Genomic DNA, 22,776 nt, shown 5'->3' with positions numbered 1-22,776 from the left:
CAAATTGCGATTCAAATCCTCAAATAATACAGTTTTGAAATTCACTTTTTATCTGTACATCAAACTACTTGTGTTTTTTCACCTTTTTTCCAGGCGGCACCAGATTCTGGTTAGTTTTCAGGATGTGTGTGAGTGCCTTCTTGATATTTTTCTCTTTCATGCTGGACAGCACTGCAGGCGGCAAAAACTGTGCCAGACCCCATTCCTTCCTTTAAAGAGACAGTAAGATTTAACAGTTTTGGAGAAAATGCAATGCCTTTGTTTAATATTTTCTTTTTGTTATTTAACCCTTATGTTGTGTTCCGGTCATTTCGACCGGGACAACTTTTTTCTTACGATTTTTTTTCTTTATTTAATTCAATTGGAATAAAATTCCTTGACTTTCTTCACATATGGTATCTGAAAACACACAAAGAAATGTGACAATTTTTTGGTTTTATTTCACTTTGTTACACTTGTTGTGTTCCCGGTTAAAAATGACTGGCCATTGGAAATGAATGGATTAGACTACAAAACACAGAAATATTAAGTGTTCAGGAGCATCCCAATCCTTTAGATGAGCACATACTGTATGTGTTTGCACACACAAACAAATACACACACACACACACAAACAAACACACACACACACTCTCTTTCTCACACACACACACACACACACACACACACACACACACACACACACACTCTCTTTCTCACACACACACACACACACATACACACACACACTCTCTTTCTCACACACACACACACACACACACACACTCTCTCTCTCTCTCTCTCTCTCTCTCTCTCTCTCTCGCTCACACACACACACACACACAAACACAGACACACACACACACACACACACACACACACACACACACACACACACACACACACGTTGGTTTAGCTATCATTATGAGGACTCTCCATAGACATAATGATTTTTATACTGTACAAACTATAGATTCTATCCCCTAACCCTACCCCTAAACCTAACCCTCACAAAAAACTTTCTGCATTTTTACATTTTCAATAAAACATCATTTAGTATGTAGTTTAGTATGTAATTAACACTCCCTCTTTCTCACACACACATACACTCTCTCTCTCACACACACACACACACACACACACACACACACACACACACACAAACACAGACACACACACACACACACACACACACACACACACACACACACACACACACACACGTTGGTTTAGCTATCATTATGAGGACTCTCCATAGACATAATGATTTTTATACTGTACAAACTATAGATTCTATCCCCTAACCCTACCCCTAAACCTAACCCTCACAAAAAACTTTCTGCATTTTTACATTTTCAATAAAACATCATTTAGTATGTAGTTTAGTATGTAATTAACACTCCCTCTTTCTCACACACACATACACTCTCTCTCTCACACACACACACACACACACACACACACACACACACACAAACACACACACACACACACAAACACACACACACACACACAAACACAAACCACACACACACACAACACACACACACACACACACACACAATGTGTGTTGAGCGCCCTTTTGTGCATTGTGTTTCCATGTACACTCTTTATTTCAAGATCTACTTATATTATATTGTGTTTGGGTCGTTATTTTCATGTGTGTCTGTGGGAATTTAATACAGTAAAACTCACAGCAGTTTGACCTCTGAGAGAAACAAATTTGCTCATTGTATTTTACTAATTAAAACTTTTCCAACGATATATAACACGACTATCTCATCTTTATATGTTTTTACCAACTATGAATATAATTGCTGAGATAACAAATTTGCAAAACATTATTTAATAATTGTTAGGATCAGCTATATGTATTGTAAAGTCCAGATTCTAAGCTTTAAAATGACACCTATTTTGTTCAGATCAAGCAGGTGATTATTAATTTATTACATAATTATTATTATTTATTTTTTTCCGCAGGTAGTGCCCCCCACTAACCCGGTATGAGCTCAGTTCAATGAATCCTTCTATTAATCAAATTATATATTTTAAAAAATATGTTCAAAAAAGGAGTACAAAACCTGTCATAATTACTAAAAAATAAGTTGACAAAAATCTTGTGATGATATATGCAACATGAGAGATCTATAAACAATGTCATTTTTGACCGGGAACACAAAATGTGTTAGCAAAAATCAAACACAGCACAAGGAATAAAAGAATAGTTCAGTGGAAAAACAAATTCTGTAATTGTTTACTCATAATGTATAATGCAGAGCACTAAAAAAGACAAGAAACACCACAAAAGCACCATAAACCATGCAACTTCTGTGCTATATTCCAAGTCTTCTGAAGTATGTTTTCAAAAGACGGAATAAAGCGCAGAAGTCGTATGGATGACTTTTATGACACTTCATTTATGACTTTTCCTTTTATAATGTATAATAAAAACTAAATGCATAAATAAGGTGTGGTTGAGTTAACAGAAGAGCACGGACAGTTCAACACTCACTCAATGTATTTAAGAGAGACTTTCTGTGTTTGTTTGGTGCTGAGCGTCAGGATGTACATCTGTAGAGCCGCCAGACGAAGCGCCATGTCGTATTTCAGCTCCGAGCCGAAGCGCTCCTGCACCACATCTTTACAGCTCTGCATTCACATGAACATGAGTTAAAGCTGGTGTTTTCAATACGTAATCTTTTCTCCAATTGGCAGATATTCGCATTCAGTGGCAATGTGAATAAGATCATCTAAAGTAAAGCTGGCCGGTATGATGGTATAGGCCAACCACATGACAGTAGAAATGTGTCAACCTCTAGAGATTTTGCAATACTTTTTCGTATACCGTGGTAGATATATCCGCACAGCTAACAGTGGCCAACACCAGTGTTGGGTAAGTTACTTAAAAATAGTAATCCACTACAAATGACTAATCATTCCCTCTAAAATTGTAATCAAATTACTTCAATAATTACTTAACTGAAAAAGTAATCACATTACTAATTACTTTACCTTTAAGTTACTTTCTAAAACACTTTTCCACTCAACAAATTCAAAATAATGTCTATATTTCTTGTTCGTTGTTACGCACAAGTCATACACTCTTTCTCCTTCACAATAACTCGTTACGGGGCCATAATTCATGTATTCTACATCAATAATATATTAGAAAACAAGCATAACCCTATAATGTACTTAGAAGTAATTAAATTAAAAGTCAGTAACTAATCAGATTACAAGAATTTTAAATGTAATTCATTACACTACTTTTTTGACTAAAAAGTAATTCGATTATAGTAACTAATTACTTTGTAATTGGATTACACCCTTATACTGGCCAACACAGCCTGACTTTAGTTACGTGTGAAAGCACCAAAGAGTACAGTAATGTGAAAATACAGAGCAGGAACAAGTAAATACGAGGAAATACATTTAGTTGTTAACATTTCCCGAACAATAACACGCTATATGTAAAGTTGGAACTATCCGTTGTATAATATTTACATACATATCAAGATATATAACAAATATCATCAAAATGCAGAAAAATTTGATATTGCTAAATTTATAACAAATTTGATAAGTAATATCATAAAAAGGCAAAACATAAATAAATAAATATTGAGACACTTACAATGGAAGTGAATGGGGCGAATCCGCAAACATTAAAATTCTCAGTAGGCCTTATTCATGAAACTTTCGTAAATATATGAGTAAATTCGGAGTATTTTGCACGTAAAATGGACCTCCCTGAAAACTTTCCATTGGATTCACAAACGCTTCGTATCCCCAGATTTTTTAGTAAAACGTATGTATGTTAATGAATTCCAAACATTCGTAAATAGAGGGCGTGTGCATGTTCATTCACAATTATCATAATCCACGCCCGTGAAAACGGCATACAAGGAAGGCACCAGACTCGCTAGTAAACATGTCATCGCATGTTTTTTGACATGAGTGTAAAAAATGAGAGGAGGATGTTCACCACCATTAACCTTCTCTGGTTCAGTTCAGCGCATCGCCAGCATCATTTGTGAAACTTCTCGAGTTAATCATGATGGTAACAGTGATATACTTTCACTTCTGTAAATTACTAGAATGCCTGAAGAAGATCTTTGACCGAAACGGCAGATGATATCACAGATTTACAAGCTATTCGACAATGTGCAGGCTCTTTCTATTGTTTCCTCGTTGTATTGTGTACGCACCTGCCCGTGATGTGTTTATTTATAGGTTTAACAGCATTAGCATTGACCATACGTTATCAACTGAACGTGATTTACTGATGCCTATTAAATTATAAAACCTAATTTATAGAGCTCATATCATATATAAAGACTGTCCAACCAGTCACGTTAGAGGGCATTACTTTTTTCGAGAAAAATCAAGCACTTCTGCTGAAAAACGATAAGCAGAGTTGAGAAAAAAATTATACTTTGAAAAAATACATTCAAGCGGTAAAGAAAAGTTTCTAAATAAGTGTAGGGTATAGTTTGAAAAGAAAACAAAGACTTTTTTCTTCTTCGTCTTTTTTACGGTTTATTTCACTCATTTAATTATTAGTATTTATTAATTTTTTCATTACTTATTTAATTTAACTTCTATCCAAACGTAATCATGACAGTTTGCCTGCAAGAACTCAACACGTTCTGATGTCTTACACACGATTTACACATAGTCGGGAGCAGGTGCAAATTTCCTTCTAAAACTAACGTTTTGGAAATACGAAAACTTTCATGAATCCGAGAATTTACAATTCGTTCTGCTTGTGTTTCATGAATGAGGCCCACTGTTTCAAAAGTTTAGCCACAAAACTTAAACAATATGCGTGTTAACACAATTTTAGTGTGATAAAGTCGTTTACTAACCTTTTCTTTGTAAAGTTATATCCAATTTTACAACTTCGTTGCCATGATGACGTAACACTGTCAACCTTAAAACCCTAAAATGACTGCAAAAATGACGATTTCAATATCTTTTTTTAGTTTTAACAGAAGAATTAATGTAAGTGCTTTTATAAAATTATAAGCTTCACATTTCTGTGAAAATTGGCCCAATTCACTTCCATTGTAAGTGTCTCACTGCAAACCTAATTTTCGCTTTTTTTTTTTTTTTTTAAGAAAAGATAATTTTTTTGTGGAAATCAGCATTATGCCACAAATACTGTAGATTGAGTTTAACTTGAATTGAACCCAGAATATTCCTTTAATAATAGCAAGAAGAAAATTGCTATATCGCCAAGCATTAATGCAAAACAATGCATGTTATATATAATATTATTAATGATATTTCTTACTCAAAGTGGCGTGATGTTTCAGTGATTGACTTAATTTACATTTGACATTGCTATTTGACGAAGAAGCAACATGGAAGTAAACTATAGCAAGTTTAACACATGAACAGTATAATATGACTATTGTCATTCGGTTGTACTACTGAATTTATGCAAGTTGTGCATCTATATAGACTCAGAAAGTGCCTGAAAAAACACAAATGTGTATCTTATGTGTAGATTATGCGTTATGTGTAGCTCAATATGTGTTTGACAGCCAGTTGCTTCTCATGAAATTTCAGTGTGGAAGTAATGACTCCTGTTCTAGATTTGTTGTATTATCTCTTTGATATATGCAAAATAAAACATCAAACTATATTCTATTCAACTATATTCTACTTGTCTAGAAAATCTTTTGAAAATGTGACTATTTGGGCATTTTGCAGATCCATTTGTGATAAATATATGTGCATTTTAAGAGTTAAATGTGAAAACACTGCATATTTTACCTGAACGTAGAGGTAATCAAAGGCAGCAGCGTCTCTCCTCAGCAGATCCACGGGATCTTTAGGAAGAAAACTAATGCGGAAATAGCATTTCATCTTATGTGAACCCGGCCTCTGAGTGACCTAAAAGAAGAACAAATGAAATCATTAAAAATATGTCTTGTGTTTATTATGGTTCATGCACCTGCTAACACTTGGCAAGTGCATTCAAAATATAGATGTACTGTGAAATTTGTACAAAATACCTGTGGTCTTTTGTACTTGAATATGTGCAATATTATTTTTCTAGAAAATACTGTGTCATTACACTAGCACATGTGCAGTAAGTACCAGACCAAAATGACCCTTATTACCATGCGGTCAAAGTGTAAACGTGAGACTCAAAATCACCCACAGGTGGCACAAAGGCACGTGTTTTACACCTTTCTTAACCTTCTAACGCCGTGTGTTTCAAATATGATACACAATGTTTGACGGCTCCTGTTTCACTCTCTGTTCAAGCTTACGAGCCAAACAACCTATGGTATGTAAGTTTCACATGTTTACGGCACCATCTAGTGGTTATTTGTGAAATAAAAGTGGTTTCAGTGTTTATATCGATCTATTTAATATGGCTTGTGCGAAAAGTGACTCTTATGTTGGGATAAATGACAGCTTATTTTAATAAAGTAAAAGTGACAGTAATGATTATATTGTTAGTGATATTTTAAAATGAGTATTTGCTGAATATACGCAACTTGTGCTTGGTTAAAATTTTGTATATTATTTTATTGAAAACCCCCTTTAAAATCCATGTATTAAATATGATACAACAGACTTTTGAGGAATATCTCTCAATCATAATTACATTACATTCATGCACACCACAAAACAAATCACAGAGATTTAAAATTCTGACATATACATTTTATAAGATATACTGAAAGTGTGAACTAATATTTCTGTGTATTTTGCTCTGTCATTATAAAGATCTCATTATTTTACATTAAAAGCTATTATGATGTCATCTTAACATAAGTTCATGAGACCCAGCGAAAAAAGTTTTACAGTTTCCCTTTTTTAAATGTCAATATAGTGTTTTACCACTGTAGAAAATCTTCAATATCAAATGTCCTACACAAAAATGAACTGCTGGCCTCAGGAGGATAATGACCTTTAAAGCCTAATGGATCAAATATGATATATAAAAAAATAAATAAAAAAAAGTACACATTTTTTTTTATACTCTGTCTAATGGTACTAAAAACAATTAAATGTATAACTACCAAAACCCCTCCCCCAAAAAACCCCCTGAGAATTCTTTCATATGTCAGGGGTTAGATTTGTTTCTATTATTAACATTGTTATTATTATTATTATTATTATTATTATTATTATTACATTTTTTATATTTTGATTTGTAAATGACCATCAAACAATGCAATTAATTAATTGTAGCACTAAAGTTAAAGCTCTAAATTTAACATAGGTATATTATCATTTTTTTAAATCCTAGAATGTCAGCCTTGTTCAATTCTTAAAAAAATAAAAATGCATCGTGAACTATCATCATTTTATATGTAAGCCCTAATAAAAAAACAAAAAAACAATAATGGAGCAAATTAATCCCGCCTTACAATTGATTCAACGAGTCAGTATAGTGCACTAACATAGTGCTGTTGTATTGATTTTGTCGTTTTTGCATGTGAAGCATCTGTAGATGCGCTGGTCTGCCCTGCAGTGAAGGACAGCAGAAGTGCAACAAACCTGCGTCAGCATCTCCTGCTCATGCAGCAGCATTAGTTTGGTTGCAGATCCCTCCGTCTTGTGTTCCAGCAGAAGAGAAAAGTGTTCAATGCTTTTGATCGACAGCTTCTCTTGCAGCGTCAGAATCACGTCCTATCAACCACAAGAACATGTCTGTTATTCACGCTCAGCATTACCAACACGTAACATTAAGAACGCTTTAATAAATCAGAAAATATGAATGTGCTCAAACTCTGCTATATTGTGAAGCTATGATTTTTGTAACTATACTTACAAAATAGACCTTGAGTGCTCTATTGCTTATATAAAATTGCTTCTGCTTAAAAATACGATGCACTTGTTTTCATTAAAACATCATTTTATGAAGCAAATAAAAAAATGTTTTGTTAGTGTAAAAACTGTGCCATTAGACTTAACAGTTCAAGCTGTTTCAATGAATCGATTCATAACTCTGATTGAAATATTTGTTTACGTCATCACTCATGCTCACTGAAGTCTCCTTGTGGCTGAAATAATGGTCTCTCAGATTGACAATAATAATAATAATAATAATAATAATAATAATAAAAATCCCCTCTTTAACCATTTCAAAGCAAATACATAAACACTGAAATACAGACTGAATAACGAAAAAACGCTGAAAAAATACAGAGATGTCAGTTTTGAAAAAACATTTGATTAGTAAATATTGAGCTTCTGATCTAAAATATTTGAAATACCTTGATGGAGGTGTTGCAGTCAAACTTAAAGGATTTAGTTTGTCCATTTTCAAGATACACCTTCAACACGTTTGGCATAAAGAGTAGAGAATTATCTTTCACAGTTTCCTGCAGATTAAAAAAAAAAATCATCATCAGTAACAGTCATTTTTCTAATATCTCCTGAGCTGCATGAATTATGAAGGACTGAACTGACACATGAAACGAATGACTTTCATCTCTGAAATGATCCGTTAGTGGGTCACATGCATCCCATGAATAATACTAAGACATTTGTGTCTGCCGCATGTTTTAATTAACCTTAAATTTAATTTAAAATAACCTTTTAAAAATATGTAAAAAATTGTCATTATCATATGCTAATATATTATGTTAATTCCTTTTTTTTGTCATTAATAAACTGTTAACATCAGCTGGTTGTTAAAACATTTAGAAAACAATAAAAATGGTACAATTTTGGGACATTTCATTAGGGTAAAATGTTACTGTTGTGGTCTGTAATGAAAAATAAATAAAATAAAATAATTCCACTAAGAAATACGTCACAATACAAAAGTAAAAAGTATTTTGAATGGTGTTTCATGTTGACTTTATACTTAGAGAGACATACAATGACATACGTCATGTTTTTCCCAAAAGTCCCTTACAAAGCAAAATGTTACAGTGTCGTTTTCCACTTACTGGTACTTGTCCGTTAATAATGACTTCCTCTGCGAAGCGTACTTTGACCGGATTTGACTTCAACTTGGCCTTTTTAGCTGCACTGATGAAGGCAGATTTGGGCAACTGAGGATGGAAGGGAATAACACAGGCACAAAAGCTCTACAATTATTCAGATATGATCATTATATTTTGCCTAAGAACTAGCACAGAAAGTAATAAGCAGGCCCAGACAAAATTGGCAGACGTTTGTTGTATTTTCTGTACTGACTTTGGAGCAAGTAAATTCTGTGAAATATATTGAAACATAGTAACTAAGAGAACTACGCTCTTATTAGTAGCAGACAGCATAATCAAATTACCCAAAATGTTTACTGTATGAACACATAAGGCGTTCTAATTCTGTGGAAATCTATGTAATTATCAATAGGTCTATAAGAGGAACAGATACTGTGAGTGCTGCTAGTTTACAGTCATGGACAATGTCCGATTCAGAACAGCACTTACAGGATACGGCTGCACCACTGTCAGGATGATGGACTCCTTACAACTCCTGCAAAAAATGAAAAACAAAACTTTGATTTGGCAAAAAAGTACTTGCTCCAAATTTACCTACAAACCTACTGAGCCTTGAGGGCACTTGTAAAATCGATACTATTACTGTGCACAGAAACCAGCAAGTCAGTCTAAACATCTAATGGTTTGTACTGAATCGCACACTAACTAGATGAAGTATGACACACTAACAAGTTCATGTCGAGTTCGGTACCTGACCAAGTCGATGACTCTCTCTCTTGGAGCCGAGCTGACCGCCTCGTCATTTATCATCACAATTTCGTCTCCCGGGATCAGCTTCCCCTCTGAAGGACCTCCTGCACAATTTTCAGACACATACATTCATATATATATGCTTAGAATTAGCGCTGCGCAAATTATTGTCCGTGCCACCACAAAGCGCAAGTGGGCATGGGTGGGAGTGTTTGCACTCTCTGTGGGTGTATGCGCGCAAACCTTGGGTGTGTTTTATAATCATGAAGTGGCGCAAAGCACAATTTGTTATTGTCCTGAGAAATAGGTCATTGCGTTAAGACGTTTATATTTTCTGTTTTCAGTGCAAAGTCTAAACTCAGTTCCTGCATTTGCAGTTTGGAGACTCCACCAGCAGGTGGTAATAAAGTTCAAAACTCTAAAAATATAATGAAACAAATTATGTCCATGACGATCACTGTTGTAGCTGTTTTATGATACAAAAACGGAGCCTACATCCAAAATCTGATGTGAACCACATTTTCCAAAATCACATTGTCATAGAAATATGCCTGACATTCAACAAGGATGCAGTTAATGCACAAAAGAACGCGATTCCATATTTCTATTCTTCAAATTCATTGCATACAGTCCATTTATACTACCAACTTCTTATGAATGTGTTGTCTTTGTTTATATCACTGGTGCTTGACAGGGAATGAACAATATGATAGGACACATACGGTGCAATAACTGGAGAAGAACCTCAGAATTAAATTGCACTTGGTCCAGCAATTTCACCAAACCCACTTGCACCTAGACTTAGCGCATGATTGCATGAAAATACCAAAACTTCATGGCTGTGCCCACTGACTTTGCGTGTATGACTTAAAGCATAGCCCAGCACTCAGTGCTAGCTTTCTTAACCTATTAAACGAATAAGTCTGCACATTGAAATGCATCTATTCTTCCACTACAAACTCTTCAGACATGTTTGTAAGCTCTGCTCTCTGGTTTGTGTGCAGCTATGTGTGTTTTCTGTTGTTAATAGTGTTGTGAAAAGTACCGGTACTTCGGTACCAAGTCGATAATAAAATAAAAAAGATGTAACGATACCAGTGTTTCTGCAGTACCGGTAGTACCGAGCACCAGCGCACAGTATGATTGACACACGTCAGCTTTAAAATGCTCACAAGCTTATTTTGAATGCATGCTCTGTTACTCCTTATACACACTGAAATGGACCATTAATCACATTAAAATCGTGACATGTCCTAGTGTGATTTATTAAACCGCTAAAGGCTGCAATTTTACTGTGGATGAGCTGCATACTTTAAATAAATCAGACCGCTCATCCACTAGAAACTTCACAGACATTGAGAATCATTTACGTTGTATGTGATGACAGAGCAGAGCACTAATCCACTGTGAACCACACAGCATATGTAAAATATATATTTATATAATTAAAATCACAACATTTGCACTTTAATCTCAGCTCAGTTTTATTTATACCTCATTTAAAACATGAGTTGACCAAAGTGCTTCACAGTAATAGTAACATTAATAAATTTAAAGAGCACCTATTATGGTTTTTCAAATATTACCTTTCATGTAGTGTTATATAGCTGTTTGTGAATGTAAAAAAGTCTGCAAAGTTTCAAAAATCAAAGTGCACGACAAATGGAGTTATTGACTCCCAAAAGAAAGAACCGATTCTGAACACCTGAAACGAGTCGTTAGTAATTCCAGACTTACTTCCTGTACTAACCTACGTAATTTGGTAACTAAAAACCCGCCTCTGGTCTTCATTGGCTGCTCGCGAACAGCTTTGACCCGCCCTCAAACACTACACTAAGAGTTAGACCAATCACAACAGACTGGGACATCTGACCAATCAGAGCAGAGTAGGCTCTCTGAAAGGAGGAGTTTAGAACGGATCATTGAACGAGTCGTTTTTGACACTGGGAAAAAAAGGTAATGCTGCAATTTAAATTATGTGCAAATTAAAGTGTTTTTTGACCTTGGATGCATGTAAATCTACTGTATGAGACCTTTAAAATAAAATTAGGCACGTTTAAAAACCAAAATAGGTGCTCTTTAAAACATAACATTTCAAAATAAACACATACACAAACACCAGTAATCGTAAATACAAACACTCCAATACTGTGTCCTATATTTCATTGTCAGGCTCAAAGGCCAGTGTAAAGAGATGAGATTTCAGACATGACTTAAATGTGTCTGTGACGTGAACTGTTAATCCAGAAAAGTGAAGCATCCAGCAAAAAACACACGTCATAATAAAAGCACGATTCAAAATAAAATCTACAAAATCTAAAACTGTAGCATAAAATGTAATATTCACTGTAATAATAATTATTATTATTATAATTAATCAAAATATCACAAGCAAGACAGCTGTTGAATAAAAGTTTGGCAAAAAAATAAATAAATGAAATGTTGAAAAGTTCTATTTTCACTTGTAAAAATTTTAAGAATTTATTGATTAGACACCATTTTTGATGATGAAATTAACTTTAAAACATGTTCTGGATAGTTATGGAAAATAATTATTATTGAACTATAATTATTAAAATAATTATTAAATAATTAAAAATAACTAAACTGGTGTGTTCAATATCTCATTATAATATTAGCATATTTTTGCTGTGGTATCGAAATTGGTATCGAAAATCGTACAATTTCACCAATATCGTTGATGGTCCTGTTGAAGCAAAACAAAATGAGTTTTTGCTTGAACGCCCCATCTCGCGCATTTTGCGTAACTACTGTTGCTCTCGTGCAAAGAGCTCTAAAGCTTGCGTGCAGACTCAAGAACGTGCACAGGAGAATAACGGTCAATGAACATTTTTACTAAATAATACATTCAATTTTGGTTTTATTCGCACCAAACTTATCGTATGCTTTCATAACAATCATGAGTCTCATGATATAATTTACTAGACTTCTGAATTATACTTTTGTGTTCTTTTGAAGCTTGAAGAGGTGGTCACCATAAACTGCCATTGTGACATCACTGAGCACAACATTTCTTTACAATTTCTCCCTTTGTGTGAAGAAAAAATAAAGAAAGTCATATAGTGTTATAACAACACAGGGGTGAGTAAACAATGACTGAATTTACATTTTTGGGTGAACTAATCCTTTAAAATAACAAATAAAAGTCCTTCACATAACACCTAAATGGACAAGTCATATATCAAATGAAAGCTCTCACTATAGGGAATGTTACTGTATAGTTAATTGTGTTGCCCTAATACAACAGTTCAAAAGATTTTCAAAAGATTCACAAAGTGAAATATGATTTCTATAAGTCATAAAATACAAACGTCTCTTTTATGTTCTGATAACTGCTGCTGTAAGCCCCAAATAGCTAAAAACTTTATATCTACTTTTACCTTAGGAAGGTCTCTGAAAAATGAGCCATTGTTTTCTTGTCTGTGAGCTTGCTTGGCTGAATAATCCAATTATATTTCTTAGATGTCCAGAACAAAATATGCCATCCAGAAGGAAAAGCATGTGCAACCAGCTAACTACCAGCTGGCCACCGTTACACATTCAAAAAAATCATCAGAAAATATATTTTCAACTATTTACTAACTATAAAATGTTTTATATCATCACAAAGGGGAGGATCTCAGCTTTTTAATGACATCTAGATTGAGCTTGTAGTCCACTCAGAGGCCGAGATATTCAATGAAACAATGAAGGTGGTGCTTGAACTGAAAATTGGTCTGAATGTCTATGGACGAGCACATCTGCGAGGGATAAAATGTGTTAGAGCGCCACCTACATTTCAGATCTATATATTGTGATGGAATGGAATGTTTTTTCAAGTGCTTTCTGCCACCTAGTGGAATAAAATTAGACTTTTCAAAGTGAGGCTAATTGAAAAGAACCAGAATTACATGCTTACAAAGTTAGGACAAAATATAAATAAATAAATTCTGTTTATCATAAGATTATAAACACATACAATATTATTTATGAATAATCAGTCTTTTTTTATTTTATTTGGCTGGTTCTCTGAAAATTTTTTTCATTTTTTGCAATTAGTCCACAGTATGTGTGAATGGTGAGCTTTTCAATTTGAGTGTGAAAAACTACGGGCACCAGCCCAAAAATGCACCAGAGTTTTAAAGTGTTTCAGCAAAAGCCTTCAGATCAAAGTGTGTAACTTTGATTGATAATGTACTGTGTGTACACATATTGAGGTGACAGGCCCATGAAGAACTTTAGCTTTAATCACCTATTGCTTTCAGTCTACAGTTATATTCATGCACGCAATAAAAATGTGGCCATAGATGTCTTGGTTTGCTGGCATACCTGGAGTCACTGAGCGCACCACCACTGGTTTCTCGCTGCCTGCCACAAAGCCGAAGCCGAGAACCGGGTCGCGTCTCATCTCCACCTTCCGCGGTGCAGGAGGGATAAACTTATCTACATCCACACGCACTTCCTCCAATGAGCTCGACTGTGAGAGGTGACTGAGAGAAATAAAGAGAAAATGCATGTTAAAGTAAATCTTAAATATATAAACTAGACCTGTCAGTCGACTAAAATTTTTACTCGCGATTAATCGCATCATTTATTATAGTTAATCGCGATTAATCGCATATTTTGAAAGTGTTGAAATGTGACACTATATACTTATTTTCTTGTCAAAATGCATTTATTTCCATCTTAGGAAATAAAATAAAACAATATGTAACAATATAATGCGTTATTAACATTTTCCAAACAAAGCCTTCCACCAGAAATGCACTAAAATATCACCAATTCAAGTAACATTAAACGTTTCCCAAAGTCTAACTGGGAGTTTGACTAATTGAAAGAACTAGTTTCCACATAGGTTGCATATTCATTGCAATGGGCATTAAATCTCTTAAACTGTCATCCTCCACAATATTAATCTTCCGGTTGACTGTGGCTATCTGTTACAGCAATCGTGAAGCTGCATTCATGATTCGCGTCATGCAATTTGCATGCGCAATCCCAGATTTTGCAAAGTCAGTTATTTTTCTGTGCAACACAAAAGGAGAATATTTAAAGAATATTTTCCATAGAAACACCACATCTGTCAAGCTCCAAAAAGGACATAAAAGTTCTTTATAATTTAGAGGGGGGAGGTGAACAATGACTTCCTAGTACAAAAGGCTCAATAGAGAAAGTTCTTCTGCTACAACAGAAGAAACTGCTACGAGTGTTGACGACCCTCTGTAATCATTTAATCCATCCGTGACTCCTCCAGAACAGTCTGGTACAGTAGAGTCACCACACGGAACACACTAGACTGCAACACATCTGCACAAAGAATATCATAAAATGCATAGTTCTGACTCTAAATTCTGACTGGATGAGTCACATTTGAAGCCATAAAATGCAGATAAATGCACATCTGTGACCGCACATTCTATATTAATGTGCCAAATCATGATAATGCCACAGATATGGCTATGAAAGTTTGGCTCGCAGGACCTTATTAAAAACTAGCATCAAATAAAGACAGGAACTCAAACGTCTTCACACAGTTTTCTGCCAAAATAAAAGCTAGATTCAACCAGATCCGTAAAAACATGTAAGACATAAGGCCAGAAATATAACACCGTACTACTGTGGATAAAAATGTAATATTCAATGTAGTATAAATAATACTACAACTAGGCCCAAAATAATAATTTAACATTAAACCGTTTTGTGTTAAATATAATAAGAATATTATTTAAGAAATATGACACAAGCAAGAGCATTGTAATTTAGCCGTAGCAGCTCTTGTGTAGCACTTTATTACACAAGATCTGCAATGTTGAAAAGTAATTATAATATTTTTATTTGGTTAGACACCTTTTTGAAAAAAATAAAAAAATAATGGAATAATAATAATAATAATAATAATAATAAATAATAATTTTGGGGAAAAAATAAAAAACAAAATGGAATTTATGAAAATACTAAAATTGATTTCGTAGGGCTCTTTTAATCAAATTTAATAATTAATTTTAAATACAAAATAGCCTCTTTTTTTTGGTTAAATAAAATGCTGCACAGTGTGCTGATATTCAACACATTTTTGTGTGATATTTCAACATGTGATAATAATAATTATTATAAATAATAATAATAATAATAAGATCATTTATTATAATTAATTAGTGTTATTAGTAGCATTATTTCTATTAATTTGAATATTATATTTTTCTATACAGTAGTAATATTTTTCTGTCGTAATGTCTTCTATTTCACCCATCCAGTTAAATCAAGCTTTTATTTTGGTGAAACTTTTATTTTGACAGACGGACGATATTTCGCTAGTAACAATATACCGTGCAACCCTATTACCCTGAAAGCCAAAGTATACAGTATTCCATGTGCCGCTACGTCTCGTGATAGTGCGCTTGATGCAAATTTCGTCATCAGCAGAGTACGCAAGGAACGTTTGTGTGTTTAGATAACTGCATTCGGACAGTCGACCGTACTATGCTGATGACATAATTTGCATCACGCGCACTATGCGCATTGTCTGCACATGCATTTGCTGTTGACTTACTAAAAGAGTATAACATGCATTCGTTGAACGCATTTGTATGGGCTCGCAAGTATACTTTGAAAGGCTGAGTGCTAGACCGTGTGCAATACGAAACGGCATACTGAAAAACTAAGCGTACACTAGCCTTAACTCCTCAGGGAAAACTAGTCCTGTCTGAATAGGGCTTAAATCTACTTCAAGAGAAGAAGGGACTGAAAGGGGTGAGTCATGATAGTGTCTGTCAGCCTTTGGTCTTTATTTAACATTATGTTGAAGCTTTATGATGAGGTAACCAGTAAACGGCATCCAAATCATATCTTCTTACATTTCACAAATCTACCTGCATACTTACTCAGCTATTTGTTCATCTGTGAAGCATGAGTGCTGTGGAAATGAAGCGGGAGTCATCAGCTAATTAAAGCCGTGGGCTGAAGGAGGCAGCGAGAAAGCGCATCACTCTCGACACATGCTCCCATCCACGGCGAAGGGCTACAATTAATGTTTCAACCCACAACCCGAGTGCAAAGGGTCGTGTGCACACTACATGAAACTACTGAGTGCAGTTAGACGAAGGTTTAGTTACTAAAAGGCCATTAGATAAAGATAAAGTCTTTGTTTAATAAATCTGTGCTGCTGCTTTATATCTGAACAGCATGAGTAATTTTATATCACAGTAATGGTATTTATAGAGTTATTATAGTTAGAAATTCAATGAAAAATGGGATAAAGTCTATATTTTGGATAATCCAGTGAATTATAAACTTTACAAATTAAAAGGTACAACTAATAAAATGTATATTTTGAATTTAGGGATGTATTAGCCACCGATATTTATAGGACAAATACTGACCAAACCATTAAAATCATTGGCATATTATTCACAAGCATGAAAACGCTGATATAAAAACGGATTATTTATAATACTGTAAATGTATTGCTATGTATACAACATTTTCTAAGTGTAATATAAAGAAAAAGTAAAGCATCATACGGGGCAATTCCAGCATTATGTAACATGTGAGTTATATTGTACAGAACTGCAAAAACAGAAATGTTTTTAGAAGTCCAAAACAACCCCCACCCCCATATCAATAGTTATGTTACCATTTTTTTTCAGATGTTTTATATTGTATTTATCTTTTATTGTGGCTCTCTTAAAATTTAGGCCTATCATGTATTCAACAGATCCAATCCAAGTTTAAAAGGAAATTATTTAGTGTTAGAACAATAAAACAGCTTTTGTACTTCTTTGGACACTTTTTAAAACATAATTCCTAAGCAAAACAGTGATCTGATGACAAAACAAGGTGAGCAAGTGGCAAAATATCAGTATCTGCCGACAGTTTTTTGTTACAACTGGTATCGACTAATGGAAGAACGATATGTAGTTTTTACCGATTAATCGGTGCCGATAGTTGCTTTTCAGAACTATCAGTTATCTGCAAAAAGCTATACTGATAGCTGCCAATGAGAGGTCGCCCGATAGTGGATTTTGCCGATACCGATAACCAAGGTGGTGGAAAAGACCGATAACCGATTAATCGGCTGATAGTTTTTTTTTTAACAGACAGGCACAGACATTGAGGCTACAAATGAATCCAAAATGAATAAAATCCCAAAAGCAGTTTAGATTGCAACCAAACTCCCAATAATAATCAGAAAAATTCAGATTTGGTGCATAACGCTGAACTTTTAACTACAAACAAGCCCCAAATACACCGGGGACTTTGCTCTGTTCCAATGCTCTATATGTTAGTAATTACCAAATTAAGCTTTTTATAGCCTATATATTAACCAGATGAAGGGTTTTGTATATACCGTATATACAGTATATATATATATATATATATATATATATATATATATATATATATATATATATATATATATATATATATATATTCACAAGATGAGGTATATTGATGAGGAATAAAAAAAACTAAATAAATAAAAAATAAAAAACGATGGGCAACTATAGGTAGAGATTTTTACCGATAACCGAAAGTTCCAAAAAGCAACTATCAGCACCGATCAGAGCATGTGAGCGAAGCGGTGCGGTGTAACACTCTGCTCAATAACCCACTCCATGTGTGTGCGCTCCACTCAGCTGCTCATGGCCCAAGCGTCCGCTCACGCTCACCGTTAAAAAAGCGTTCGCTCAAATCCCTCTCCGACATTACATTTCTCTGTAGTATATTTGGTTCCAAACACGCACACAGGGGATAGCTACAGTGGCCCGAGCAACCGCCCCTTTGCCCACATGGGCTGAGGTGCCCCTCTGGGTGAAATATAGACTATAGGCCGACATTTATTAAATTACCAAAAGATTAGTAATGTACACATCTGAAATTATTACATTGTTGTTTGTTTTTTTATATAAAATCTCGCTGTTTATTTTGGACTGGTTTAGAATGACTGTTAGATAATCGGGTCAACCAGACCTTCATTATCATTTGTAACCAGTCAAATATTTCTCTGTTAGCACATATGTCATTGAACATCTTCAAATAATACTTAAAAAAATGTCAGTTCATGGACTGATACCAGGAAAAATATTGCAGGTAAAAGTGAAATTCATAATTGTTTTTCAGTTGTCTCCACGGAATGATTATAGATTTGATACATTGTTTCTGATTTAATGAATCAGACTTTGAGTCTGTAAATGAATATGAGCAATTTCTCATCCTAACTTTGTGTTCAGTTTTAAAGGGTGTATTAAGTTATCCAGAAATGAGCAGTGAATGTTTTTCTCTTTTTCAGTGTTGTTGCTTTATTAATATTCCCTATAATTATATATGTGCGAATCAAATACAATCTAAAGGACTGTGGTTATTTATATAATAATTATTATATTAGTAGATACCATGTGCCCCCTTCGTTTTTGCTTGATATTTTTGAAGCATTATAAAGTGAATCTGGACTTTATATGCATCAAACGATCATGTCTTGTGCATGCACTTTTTATATGTACAGTAAGGTTTAACCATGGATTTAACAAATAAAAAATATTTGTCCTGCATAAAGCGAGATTTGTCCAATATATATATATATTCAATGAAATCATGTTTATTGATCCTAAAACAAAGAAAAATTATTTAATTCACAAATCACACTGTCTTCGTTTAAGAAAAGTTTTTTTTTTCTAATGTTCCACCATTAATAGATTTTTTCTCTGCGCATGAATGCAGCAAGCGATGTCGAAGATGTTATCTGCAACCAGTTTCACTTCTCGTTAAGGTGTGGATTTGTCTTTGGGAAACTGACCAGCAGTTATGAGCCACTTTATCCCGAAGCAGAAATCGAAAGCAACAGGCGGTCGATAAAGTAAGATTATTCCACAATGAAATTCTCTATGCGAGAGCGGTAATCTTTACCAATCAAATGCTCAATTGTACAATAGAGGCATGAAAGCAGAATTCTGCACCTGCAAATTAGGACACACTGATCCGCAAGATCACATGTTTATTGGTTCTGATGTAGGGATTTTTTGTGTGTTCGCCGGGATATTTAATTTTGGGTGCTCTAATGTTCGCACCCCTGCAGAACCGGGCCTGCATCTAGCTGGCAGCTGCACTGACATGATGGCAAAACAACAAGATACATTACTTATCTATTAATTTATTATCGAATAGTAGCGTAGCCTACTAGCTCACCTTTTGCTGCACTACCATCGCGTAGCACATCCTCGTGCTCTGGCAATGTGACGCGTACGATTCCAAAAGGAATATTTGCTAATTCTCACGGTCTCTCCACACTCCCTTTCGATTTCCTCGTTCTTAGCTTTGATTTATACTTTGCATTTATTTAGGTTATAAGGTTTGCAACTTCACTAAAACAATGTTAGAGCTCCATAACCTCAGGCCTATTGCTTATTTTGCAGATTCCCAAACCAGCATATCATGAAACGCATTATGGGTTGAGCAAGTGACACTGAGCAGCCTGAGAGAGCGGAGTCTTCAAAAAGGCACTCTCCGCTCAGGTGAAATTATCAACGCTCCACTCACATGCTCTGGCACCGATTAATCGGTAAAACAGATATATCGGTTTACCTCTATTGCAAATCGTTTTTTTGTTTATTCATGATTAACAATCATGTGGTGTTCATCTTTCATCATTGTCAATATTAATATTTTTATACTCACTTGATTAGATAATCAAGTGTTCTAAATTGAATCGAGGGCATGCAAAGAAAAAATGCGACTATATGGAAAATGTGTTGTCGTGTCGCCAACGTTATTCCTCATTAGACCTCATTTGGTGAAATATCTCTATAAATAAAACTTCATCTGGTGATGATATAGGCTTTACAAAGCTTCATTTGGTAAAAACTTAAATATAGATCATTATAACGAAGCCAAGTCTCTGTCATTTCAAAATGAACAGTTGTATACAGTTAAAAGTCCCACATTCTGCATTAAATCTTAATTTTTGCTGGCTATTATTGGGGTTTTGTTTGAACAATAAACTGCATCTGGGACTTTGTTTATTTTGGACTCTTGTAGCCTCTATGTCTGTGCCCATCATAGTAAGGAAAACTAAACAAATGTATAACATTCTCTTAAAATATTATCAGCCTCTTCCACCACTGTTCTTTAGTTGAATGCCCTGGAAGTCGCTTTGGATAAAAGTGCTTGTCAAATGTATAAATATTGGATGCAAATGTTAAAAGCAACTACGCAAATTAATGTAAATGTTACATGCAATCATGCAGCATCCAAATGATCCAGGTTAATGCTGGATGATGGCAGTGCTTTGAGATAAAAATATGAATGGGATTTGTGCCATCACTCAGAGGAGTGCAAACACGGCAAGCCCTGTGAAAGCATATGGGATGCAGGATTCAGGAAATGTGCTGTGTTGTCTTCAACCATGAGCACCTGCTTAAAATGGCCTGCATCCCAAAGTCTTCAAAGATCAATGGACACTGATAGCCACTGAATGACCAAATCTGCACTCACACAATGAGTGTGTTTTAGGGATGCACCAAAATGAAATGTTTTGGCCAGTACCGATTTTAACAAAAAACTATTGGCCGATATCGATCTCACTTGGCACGCCATTTTTTTTTTTTTTAAACAGCCACAATGAAAGATAAATAGAAGATAAAAAGGTAAAACAAATATATTAAAAAATAACTAAATATCATAGCATAATTGATGTGAATTTTCTTTTTATTTTGTACTTTTCAAAACAACAAAACTCACAGTTTATATGTTTGTACTGTATATAATAGAACATCACAAATTCATACTATGCATATGTTGTGCGATTCCACGGAAATGTCAACCATATCATGAAAAAATTAAAAGTTACCAAAGGAACAAAATGCCATTTTAAGTTCAATAGTGGTGCAACCACTGTGCCGTGACAGATTGTCAGGTGTGCCGTGGAAAATGATCAAATTCCACAAAATAAATAAATGCATGAAAAAAAAATAATAATAATAATTTCAGGGATCCAAACTCCTCACCTTTCAGAGAAATTCGCTGTTTTGAAACCATAATCGGTCACTTTTGTGATAGTGAAGAGCAATGATTAATGTGTAAAAGTGACTGATATTTATACGCTTTAAGGGGCGTTCACATGACTCGTGTCAGCACTGCAGAATACATTGAAGTCTATGAAGTGACTTTACACCAAAGTGTTTTTCACACACGTTTTTGCTTCACCAATAATGTCTCTGAGAGTACTAAACAACAAGAAATATTTAAAAACTGTCCAAATTTGTGAAGAGACATTGAATGTCTCATAATTTCTTTGAATTAAATATTACCTTATCGTTTATGAATATCAGAGACCCCAGTTACTAAACTAATTTAAAATTATAATTTTCCATTATAAGGAAAATTATAATGTAGATCTGCTTTGTGTTTATAATTCTTATACTGAATTCAGTAGATTTGTAGCCATGCAAGTTTTAATAAAGGAGAAGGATGTTATTGAAACTCACTATTAGTAGACTATTATTGTCTTTTTGGATGAAAAATAATGCTCAGACTGAAGGAAGACTATAGATCTGCTTAAACACTATAAAGTCTCTTGGTAGATTTCGTCATGAACGACTCAAAATGATTCACTGACTCACTCATAGCACATAAGACGCTCATCTGTCGCCACCTAGTGACATTTCCAGAAGGGGTCACTGAACTAATCAGTTCATAAAATTGAACAAATTTGTGAAACAGAAGCAAGCCTCACCAAAATACTCTTTATTTTGCAGCTAATTCTGCACAATTGTAAACTTGAATAAACTTGAATCACTAAAATAGCTGGAATTGGTCCTTATTCTTTAAAAAAAAAAAAAATATCCCCAGAATTGTCTTACCTTTTTTGCCCCTCGTAAGTTTGCATCCCTGTAATTTGTTGTGGCATTACAAGAACAAATCTACAAATTAGAAAAGAAGCTAATTTTTTGTTTTTTCATTACCCATTTAGCTCTCTTGCCACCTATGACCTCACACAGCGTAGTCTACCTATGTGACTTGTTTTTTTTTTTTTGTTTTTTTTTTTGCATTGCCGAATTTCAAACATTAAAAGTAAACACGCTACTAAGACGGACAGAAATATGGACAAGTTCTTGAAAAGGAAAAATATTGA

General features: G+C 34.4%; 1 protein-coding gene across 2 annotated transcripts in view; it reads right to left on the bottom strand.

Moving 5' to 3' along the window:
- LOC127446970 (FERM and PDZ domain-containing protein 4-like) overlaps positions 1-22,776 on the bottom strand; it is an 88,092-nt gene that overhangs the window by 13,150 nt on the left and 52,166 nt on the right. For both annotated transcript variants that reach the window (XM_051708378.1, XM_051708379.1), the window contains 9 exons: positions 13,980-14,140; positions 9,652-9,754; positions 9,390-9,435; positions 8,904-9,008; positions 8,223-8,330; positions 7,504-7,635; positions 5,761-5,880; positions 2,492-2,628; positions 83-209 (listed from right to left, as the gene is read on the bottom strand). In XM_051708378.1, coding sequence (XP_051564338.1) covers positions 83-209; positions 2,492-2,628; positions 5,761-5,880; positions 7,504-7,635; positions 8,223-8,330; positions 8,904-9,008; positions 9,390-9,435; positions 9,652-9,754; positions 13,980-14,140 — 1,039 coding nt within the window. The remainder of the gene's footprint in view (positions 1-82; positions 210-2,491; positions 2,629-5,760; positions 5,881-7,503; positions 7,636-8,222; positions 8,331-8,903; positions 9,009-9,389; positions 9,436-9,651; positions 9,755-13,979; positions 14,141-22,776) is intronic.

This window comes from Myxocyprinus asiaticus, chromosome 10 (assembly GCF_019703515.2).
Source record: "Myxocyprinus asiaticus isolate MX2 ecotype Aquarium Trade chromosome 10, UBuf_Myxa_2, whole genome shotgun sequence".
Taxonomy (NCBI): Eukaryota; Metazoa; Chordata; class Actinopteri; order Cypriniformes; family Catostomidae; genus Myxocyprinus; species Myxocyprinus asiaticus.
This window is presented reverse-complemented; position numbering and strand designations above follow the sequence as displayed.